The following is a 10065-nucleotide window of genomic DNA, read 5'->3' as shown; positions in this document are numbered from 1 at the left end:
CTCCAGTCCCGAGTCAGGGCAGCTCTGCAGTCTCCCTCCCTGGGGCACAACCTTCGCCTTGCTCCCATCTCCCCATGGCCCTCCACCTCCAAAACCCGTGCCAGGTGGCTGTCTCCTGAAGGTCTCTTGTCACCCACTCCCTTCTCCTTTCTCCCATCCCTGCCCTGGTCCAAATCTGTCCTGACCCACCCGGGCCCCTGCACTAGTTTCCCCTCCGAGCTGTTCGTGATGGAGCTTGCTTTCCCCTGACCCACTTTCCTCAACAGAAGCAGGAGAACTTCTTCCTAAAGCCCTTTCCCCCTGCACAGGATCCTCCATGGCTCCCCAACAGCGCCAGGCCACAGTCTGAGCAACTCACCCTGCCTGAACCTCTAGACCAGTGCCAGGGGTGTACGACGGCCTTGCTTGTGTACCTTCCCCTGGAAGCCCTGTCCTACTGGCCAGGGGCCACCTTCACACATCCTTTGTAGACTTGTGGCTCCTCTTGCAGGACACTGCCCTGACGGCACCCCAGGCCGAGCAGGCATCTCCTCTGGGCTCTACAATCCCCAAGGCTTCATCATCACCACCCCTAGTCTGCGGCCTGAAGACACTGGACTTCAGCCCATACCCCTCCCCAGGGGCCAAGGCTGTTGGGTCTCTATAGTCATCTAGTGTAGGCCATGCCCAGGTGTATGCTCCAAGGTCTACGGTCTCGGGAGGGATGACCATCCTCAGCCTCTGTACCCGGAGACCTCAGGCTGAGCAGGGAAGGTGTCCTGAGACAGTATTCCCCGGAGGTGTCTCCTGCACCATCTCTCACCCCTCCCCAATTCCACAGACAGAGAGACAAGGGCAAGGGCTTAGGCCCAGGCTTAGAAAAATAGGACTTTTCTTGTTGTGCCCCAAGTGCCCCTGACACCCTCCCCATCAGTGTTTTAAAAACCGTGAGCAATTTGGTGAGTCTGAGGCCAGGTCCTGCCGGGTGTCCAGATCCTGCTGCCAGAGGGAGCTGTAGAGGTGAGTGCCCAGCTAGGGTCCTGCAGGTTCATGGCTGGGCCCCCAAGGCTCACAGTCCAGCTGGACCACGGTGTGGGCCCTGGGTGCTGAGGGCTCAGGGGCAGTGGGCGTGGGGCCCAGGGCGCCATTGGTCTGGGAGCAAACACTGCTGACGGGGGCGGTGGCCTTGGCCTTGCCAGGTGGCTGGCCTCCATGCACTTTGTAGCGCAGAAGCAGCACGAAGATGAAAACCAGTACAGAGGCCACGATGACGCCTCCAAGTGCGATGATCATGGTCCCCCCCAGGAACGGGGCATGGGGTGCAGAGCACGGCCGCAGTGCAGGCTCCGTGGAGAAGCGTGAGCAGCCCACTGGCCGTGTGGCCGTCAGCCCAGTGGCGCTATCCTCATAGACCGCGAGCACGCACAGATCGTAGGTCCGGCCTGACACCAGATCGGTCAGCAGGAAGGAACGGCTGTCGGCAGGGATCATCCTACAGGAGCAGCGGGTGGTCAGGTCTGTGGTTGCCCATCTCCCACCCTGAGCCTTCCCACCGCCCAAGAGCCTGCCTCCCTCATTTCACTCCAGCCCACTCCAGCCCACTGAGTGCCCACTCACCAGCCCTGATCTCCTTTGTCTGAAATCTCACTGTAACCTGTCCAGCCTGTTAGCCCATTACATCCTAGCTTGGCCCTCACCATCCACGTTCCCCATTCTGCTTGCTGGTGGGTCCCATGCCCCATTTCTCTGCAGGCCCCCACCTAGCTTTTCCACTCCTGTTTCATGTGTCTATTCTCAACTGTCTAATTCTTCTCTTACACCCCTACCACTTCCCTCCAGCCCGATTTCTGTCTAGTTTTCCTGTCCAATTCTGCCACCCAAGTTCCTTCTTGCCCACTTATGGACACCTCCAGTTCACCGTTCCACTTGGCTCTAACCCTGTTTATACAGCCTAACCTCCTGAGGGTCTGCTGTGTAGCCCAGGCTGGCTGGCTTGAAACATGTGACCCTCCCCCTCAGCTTCATGCAGGGAATACAGGCATTTCAACACCAGCCAGACTTTGTCCTGATCCCTCTCTGGCCAGTCTGTTTGTTTGGTTTAGTTTGAAACAGGGTCTCATGTACCCCAGGTTCTCTATGGACTGGAGGCTGTCCTTGAACTTCCAGTTCTCCTCCCTCTACCTCCCGAGTCTTGAGTACAAGCGAGCATCCTACTCAGTTCCCCACTGGCCTTTCCCTAGTCCAGCTGCCTCACCTCCCTCTAGCGTGGAGCCAGAACGCTCTCTAACCCAACCACCCAATTTCCCTGTACCCCTATGGCCTGATTTCCCTCTAATCTGCCAATGAATTCCCACTAGCCCCATGGCCTTATCATCACCATCATCATCCTCATCATCATCATATGTAGAGTGCTTCCCACTAAGTCTTGTCGTTTGACTCACCACTGCTGATTTCTTCTTCTCCCTGTTGCCTTATTTCTCTCCATTTCCATTACTTCTTTTATCTCTGTTGCCTGGGGTGTGTGTGTGTGTGTGTGTGTGTGTGTGTGTGCACGTGCACATGTATGTTTTGAGACAGACTCTTGCTATGTAGCCCAGGCTGACTTGAAACTTTCAATCCTCCTGCCTCAGCTTCCAAAGAGCTGAGATTAAGGCATGAGCCACCATACTCAGCACCCACTTTCCTTCATCCACCATCCACAGCACACCATATTGGAGATTTGGATTTTAATATCCATTTTATTCCTAAACTGTTTTAGCAAGAGTGGTACAAGGAACTCCATGGTCCCCTGTGGTAGGGTGACCATCTAAGAGCATTTGTGCCACTTCCCACCAGGCAAGGTGGCTAGGGCTTATGGTTTGGTTTTTTAAGGGTGAGCCCCAGGTACAATCTACTGGGTAGTGCTGTCTCAAAAAAGAAGCAGAAAAACCAGGCATGGTTGCCTGTAATCCCAGCACCCAGGACACGGAAGCAGGAGAATCAGGAGCTCATGGCTATCCTCACTGCACAGCGTTGCTCAAGGCCAGCTTGGGCTACATGAAACCTAGTCTCAAAAAACCAAAACCAGGTGGGTATGGTGGTGCACGCCTTTAATCCTAGCACTTGGGAGGCAGAGGTAGGTGGATCATCGTGAGTTCAAGGCCACCCTGAGACTACATAGTGAATTCCAGGTCAGCCTGGGCTAGAGTGAAACCCTACCTCAAAAAACAAACAAACAACAACAACAACAACAACAAAAAACAACCAAAATGGGATCAGAAGTGAAAAGAAAGCTGGATGTGGTGGTGTACCCCTTTAATCCCAGCACTGAGGAAGCAGAAGTAGGAGGATCGCCATGAGTTTGAGACCACCCTGAGACTACAGGTCAGCCTGGGTTAGAGCAAGCCACTACCTTGAAAAACCAAACACACACACACACACACACACACACACACACACACTTGAAAAGGTGATCTCTTGAGGAGTGAGCCCAGGGGAGGGAAGAGGGTCTAGGCAGTAGGTTTGCAAGGTGCACACTCCACCTTGGTAGGGTCCATTCTTGCAGCCAAGGCCTGGGCCTGCACTCTTGGCCCAGTTTAGCATCAAAAACAGAGCCATCTATAGCTTCCCATACACACCTGGAGTTGGTGAGGCTTGGGGGCAAAAGTTGCATTGACTGGTCTTTTGGGTGTGTAGACCTCAGGTTTTGTGTTTGAGCCACGGAAGACAGAAGGAAATTCTCAAAAGTGGCCAGCTGAGTATTTCTGTTCATATAGCAGCTAGACTACTTTTATACTTATTTGGCCTTTTTTTTTTTTTTTTTTGAGGTAGGGTTCTCACTCTAGCCCAGACTAACCTGGAACTCACTCTGTAGTCCAAAGCTGGTCTTGAACTCACAGCTTTCCTCCTACTTCTGTCTTTTGAGTGCTGAAATTAAAGGCATGCACTGCCTTTAATTTCGAGGTAGGGTTTCACGCTAGTCCAGGCTTACCTGGAATTCGCTATGTAGTCTCAGAGTGGCCTTGAACTCATGGTGATCCTCCTAGCTCTGCCTCCCGAGTGCTGGGACTAAAGGCATGCACCACCACGCCCAGCTTGAACTTTTTTTGGGGGGGGCGCGGGTCAAGCTCCTTAACCACTGAGCTATCTTTCCAGCCTCCACCTTGAACTTTTGACTCTTCTGTCTCAGTGCTGAGACAGCAAACATGCACCACCACATTGGACTTATGTTTGATTTGATTTAGCAAATCAAAGATTTAGATGTCACCCTATTAGAACTCCAGACATATATGGCTCACACTGCATGAACCTCTATTTAACCTCCTCACCCCAATTTTCCATTTAACCTCTGGCCTCTTTTTTTTTTTTTGTAGTAGGCATGCCTCATTTCACTTTGTATGCATCTCTGTGCCCTCTTTTCTTCTTCCTTTCTTCTTCCCTCCCTTCGCTTTTCTATTTGTCTGTTGCGATAGTGTCTCATGATGTAGCTCTGGCTATGCAGGCCAGGTTGTCCTCGAACTTGATGTAACCCTCCTGCCTCTGCCTTCCATCAATCTCTTTTCTGTTTCTTGTAGGGTTAGGGCTATACTAAGACATCTTTTGAAAAACCTGGCTTTAGTGATTAAATTTGTTTTTAGCCCCCTCCCCATTAACTTTTCTCTTTTCTTTGGTAGTGGGAACGAATCCAAGGACTCAATGCACACTAGGCAAGAGCTGCATCTCTGAGCCCCCCCCCCTCATCCTCACGTGAGCCACTAACATCTGACTCTTCTGGCCTCACTGCCTTTGTTCTTGTCGCCTAATTTTCTTTTCGTTTGTTACTGTTTAGTACCGCTGCCTTATTTCTTTTTACCACTGCAGCCTGGTTCTTTTATCTTTAATACTGTGTACTGTTAGCCCTGCAGCCTGACTTAGCCTAGCATTCGCTGTGTAGTTGGTTTTATCCTGTTGGATCTTTTCAACACTGCTGTCAGGCAGTTTTTACCCTTTCTGCTTTATCTGGTTAACCGTGCTGCCTGACTCCCTTGCTTTCTGGTTTTCTCAGTAGCCTGCAACGTCATTTCTCGGCTGTGGACCCTCAGTTCCTTCCCACCCAGCCCCTACCCAAGCTACCCCAGTGCTCTGCACCTGTAGACGAGGATGTCATCGGCTGAGCTGTTGTACTGGATCTGGTACATGCGGATGCCTGGGATAGGTCGCTGATCTGGCCACTGGACGAGAGCAGCTGTGGCCCCATGCTCAGTCACCTGGACCCCACGGTCAGTAGGGGCCACGGTGTCAGCCACCTTGGCGGAGGCCGAGGCAGCCGAGGGTGGGGTGAGGGCATCAGGATCCCCGTCCCGCGGGGGGTCACAGCTGGTACTATTGGCTAGCTGCGGGGGTGGAGGAGGACCCACGGTCAGCTCAACAGCAGCTGTGGCCTCACCGGCCGCATTGGCTGCAATGCAGGTGAAGATGCCCCCATCGCCCGGCTCAGTGACCAGCAGTTCCAGAGTTCCATTAGGGAAGGCACGAGCGCGGCTCGAGTTGCCCAGTAGCCGGCCCTGGGGTGACACCCAACGAACTCGGGGCTCTGGGTCCCCTACTGCCCGGCAGCGCAGAGCAGCTGGCCGACCAGCAGGCACTGCTAGAGGTGGTGATCGGTGGGTCACCACTGGCGGCTCACACACAAACTCCTCCTCACCCACAGCCCAGAAGTAGCGGCCCCCCAGCGCGGGCGGTGAGGCACAGGCCTCGAGGTCATCCTCTCGAGCCAGGCGTCGCAGCCACACCAGCTCGCAGTTGCAATGCAGGGGGTTGCCCCCGAAGGCCAGCACCAGGGCAGAGGCGGGCGAACCCCTGGGCCGCGCAAGCAGAGGCAGGCGGGAGAAGAGCGGGTCAGGCGGAATGGTGGTCAGACGGTTGGAGGTCATGTCCAGCCGTGCCAGTTTGTGCAAGCGGGAAAAGGCTCCGGCAGGCACTGAAGCCAGCAAATTGTGGTCAAGACCCAATGTGTTGACATTGCCCAGACGACCCAAAGCCTCCCAGGGCAGCTGCTCAAGGTTGTTGTAGGAGAGGTCGAGGTCCTCCAGGGTCTCAGCGCAGTCGTCAAGGGCACCGGCTGCCAGGGCTGCCAGCTGGTTGTTGCTCAGGATGAGATGGCGCAAGTTGACCAGGCCACGCAGCTGACCCTCGCCCAGCGAGGTCAGCCGGTTACCATCTAGGTGCAGGGCACGCAGGGCACGCAGATCAGCGAAGGCTCCAGCTGCCACATGGCGGATGGTGTTGCGCGACAGGCTCAGATGCAGCAGACCTGTCATGTTGGCCAGGTCACGGCGACGCACAGCCGCGATGAAGTTGTCTGCCAGGCGCAGCTCAGCTGCACGGCGATCCAGGGAGGGGGGCACAAACAGGAGGCCTGCCCCTGGACACAGCACACTTAGGGGCAGTGACTGGGTCTGGCAGCGGCAGCGGCGAGGGCACGGGCTAGATGAGGCTGGCTGGGGTGGCGACGAGGCTGGGGCCAGCGGTAGCAGGCAAAGGAGTAATGGGAGGACGGCCATTGCGGGCAGGGTTGGCCTGCAGGGAAGAGTGGAAGCGTTCGTTAGGGCTGGCTGGGGCCAGAACAGGGACTCTAAAGGGGATTGGGGTGGTCTGAAACCAGGAGCGAAGTTCCCAGCTGGCTCAGAGCAGCAGAATTGGTCAGAGACTCAGGTGTGTCATGAAGGCAGAGAGGGAGCATGCATTCATGAAAATGATTAGAGAGACGAGAGATGGGCAGAGACCAGGAGAGCTGGTCAGGAAGGGCAGAGGGTATGTCAGAGGATTCAGACACAGTCATGGAGAGATGCGCAACAGTGGCCATGTAGAAGGGAGCTGGTCAAGTGGAGGAATGATCAGAAGTGATCACACGTGACCAGAAAGGAGAGGTGGACAAGAGGAGAGGTAAATAAAGTGAGGGAAGAGAGTTGGGTGGTCAGTTGGGAGAGCTGGATGATGGCAGTGAGAGAGGGAGGGGGAGAGGGAGAGAGAGGAGAGGGCAGTCCTAGCCAAAAGCCATGGAGGTGACCAGAGGGAGGAGGACAAACATGTGAGAATCAGTTACTGACTGGGATAGCTGGCCAGGATGGTGGGTGTGGGGAGAAGTCATTGGAGAGAAGAAAGGCAGCTGAGGTGGTCAGATGGAGGTAAAAGTTAGGGGTAGGAGAAAGGGAAGGGGAAGAGAGATGGTGGGAGATGGACAGAGAGGGAAGGTGAAGAGAGGAAGTTGGAGGGAATGATGGGCAGGGTGGTTGGGGAAAAAAGAATGGTAGACATGGCTGGAGATATAGAGCCAGGGATTGACAGAGGGAAGAGAGCCAGTGGGAGATAATCAGAGAGATGGACAGCAGTAAGAGGTCAAAGATGGTCAATGAGAGAAGTAGTGGAGGTGGGAAATGGGGACAGGGGTGTCAGAGCTGATCAGACAGAGCAAAGGTGAACAGAAATGCTCACTGAGGTGGAAAAAGGGGACCAGAGAAAGGGGTGGTGGACAAGAGAAGTGGCTGGAGATGCTCAGATGACAGACGGTGAGAAGCTGTAAGGGGGCTGGCATCAGAGACCTGGAAGCCAACTCGGGCTGAGGAGGTCAGAAAGGGACAGGGCTGGCCATGTGTCCAGAGAGTGTTGGAGGCAGACCGGAGGGGCAGTGTCTTTTTCCAAGCAAAGTCCCATGAGTGCCGAAGGGCACTTGGCCCTCATCTATTTTCACCTGTAGCTTGACTTCCCAGCCCCCATCCCTCCCACCATGGATGTCTCTTGGTGGCCTTACCTGAGCTGGAAGCCACCCCAAGGGAGCAGAGTCTTCAGGCTCCAGGGGGGGCAGGAAGGTTAGAGGTCAGGACTCTGAAGAGGCTGTCTGGTCATGTCTTCTCTGTCCCCAAGGCGTCTGTGGAGGGACTGCTGTGTCTTCAGTCAAATCTGTGGCCACAGAATATCCACACTGGGGGCACAGACCACCATATATTAGGTCCCTAGGGTCCAGTTTTAGAACCCCAGGCCCCAGGGGTTGTTTAGAGCTAGGCTCTTCCCACTCCAGTCCTGGAGGTGCTAAACAGGGCAACGGGGAGGTTTAGGGTCTGAGTCCAAAGTCCAGTCCTGGAATATTGGGCTCCTATATTCAGATACTAGGGTGCTGAGTCAAGATTTGGAGGTCTCTGGCTCCAGATCTCAACGTTCAAATCTGTAGCAAGGACTTCAGGCCCAAAGTCAGGTTCAAGCCCCTTGCAATCCCATGGATCAGACCTTGGAAACTGAAGGCCTGAATCCCAGGGTTCAGTTTCCCAACAGTGAGGTTCAGGGTACAGATCTGGAAACCTACTCCCAGATTTCAAGCATTTAGCCACACAATTCAGTTCAGCTCCAAATCTGGGGGCTTAGATACCAAATCTTGGCGGGGAGGGGGCGGGGAGGGTCCATGCTCCAAAATCATAGGATTCAGTTTTCAAATCTTGGAGTCCCAGGGACAGATGTGAGAATTCCAGCCCCAGATACAGAGGTTCAAGGTCCAGGTCTTGTGGCTTCCACAGCCGGATCGCCTCGCCGGGTGCTGGTCTTAGATCAGGGTCCCACGCTTGGGTTTCGGGATTCTCTGGATCAGATCTCGGGGTGCGAGCTCCTCCACGATGCTCAGGGTTTAGGGCGGCAGCAGCAGCACGGCCGGCTTCCCGGCCTGCGGAGGGGGCTGGCCCCGGAGGAGGAGGAGGAGGAGGAGGAGGAGGAGAAGGCCCGCGGTGGTAGGTAGGGGGCGGCCGGGCAGCCCCGGGGCCGGGGTGGGGCGAGGCCTGGGCGCGGACAGACGGATGGACAGACAGACAGACGGACAGGGACGACGGGCCGGGGCGCCGCAGCGCGGGCGGGGGCGCAGGGGGGAGGGGTCGTGCGCGGAGACCCCTCCCCCGCCGGGGCCGGGGCGGGGGCCGGGCGGGGACCGGGCAGGCTGGCCGGGGCCGGGCACTCCCGCGGCCTCCTCGCCGGGAACCCAGGGCCGCGCGCGCGCCCGCTCTTAAAGGCGCAGGCCCCGCGCGCGCCCGCGCTTAAAGGCGTAGGCAGACCCCATCCCCCTTCTCTCCCTCCTCTCACAGGCGCGCCCCTGGCCCCACCTTCCGTGGAGTCGCCCTGGTGCTGCTGGGAGCGAGAATCCCTAGATACACACCGAGACGCTGAGGCAGAGAGAGACAGGGAGAGGGTCAGGCTTAACATGCAACGTTTGGGGCAGCTCAGCTGCGAGGATGACTGTACGTCCAGGACTCTCATTCATAATGGCCTTGAATATAGCTCTCCATCCTAGACTCCCACACACCTGTCTCTTGACATTCTAAGTCAGCACCACCTCCCTGGGCTGTCCTTCCGCAGAAGTCTACTTACAGAGCTCCATCCTACTGCGACCTTTCAGGTGCTCCTCTCACTGGTTTGCAGGAAGGAGAGCTAGCACGAAGACCTGGTGCCCTCTGGGATTAGGGCCATAGACCTCAAGATCCTAGGCAGAAGAGGGAGAGAAGATAGGAGGTGGGTTAGAGGCAAGGGGCTGGTTAGGTTGGCCCATAGACGTGTGTTCGCCGTCTCTTCCTCCCACTCAGCCCCTACAGCCCACGGAAGACCTTGGTTGGAGTTGTGCCTACACATGACTCAAGAGAAATGATGTGAGGGGGGGCTCAGGGGAGCACAGGTGGGTGGTCCCATACTCTCCTGGCAGATGGTGTCTCAGGAAGAGGGGTGTGAGAGATGGCCTTCAAGTCTGGCCTTGAAACTTAGCTGTAGCCACATGTGGGACATGAACTCCGAGAACTTCTGGTACAAAGCAGACATAGTCTGGGGGTGATCTGAGGTGGACATGGCCCTAGGAATCCCATCTGTGTGGAGGACTCGAGTGACCTTGGGAGTGGCATGTGGATGCTCATCTGCCTTGGTGTTCCCTATGTCTGCCAAGGGTTTCAGAATACGCTTCCTTCCATTTATGTGCATTGTATTGAAAAATTGCAGCTAAAATTAAACTCAGCCCTGGGGCCTGTCTTTCTCGATCATTAGCTAAGTTTGTCAGTACCCCTGGCCCAGCACAGCACATGCTAGTTTCTTGAAAGCTCAGGAAAA

The 10065-nt window shown here is 55.7% G+C and overlaps 1 protein-coding gene across 1 annotated transcript; it reads right to left on the bottom strand.

The window, feature by feature from the left end:
* Positions 1–854: 854 nt before the first annotated feature.
* On the bottom strand, positions 855–8756 carry Lrfn3 (leucine rich repeat and fibronectin type III domain containing 3). Its single transcript, XM_045155005.1, has 3 exons — positions 7748–8756; positions 5086–6516; positions 855–1471 (listed from the first exon to the last, which is right to left on the bottom strand). Exons 2-3 carry the CDS (start codon positions 6498–6500, stop codon positions 1012–1014), a joined length of 1875 nt encoding a protein of 624 aa, XP_045010940.1. The 5' UTR covers positions 6501–6516; positions 7748–8756; the 3' UTR covers positions 855–1011.
* Between the last annotated feature and the right edge of the window lie 1309 nt (positions 8757–10065).

This window comes from Jaculus jaculus, chromosome 7 (assembly GCF_020740685.1).
Source record: "Jaculus jaculus isolate mJacJac1 chromosome 7, mJacJac1.mat.Y.cur, whole genome shotgun sequence".
NCBI lineage: Eukaryota > Metazoa > Chordata > Mammalia > Rodentia > Dipodidae > Jaculus > Jaculus jaculus.
This window is presented reverse-complemented; position numbering and strand designations above follow the sequence as displayed.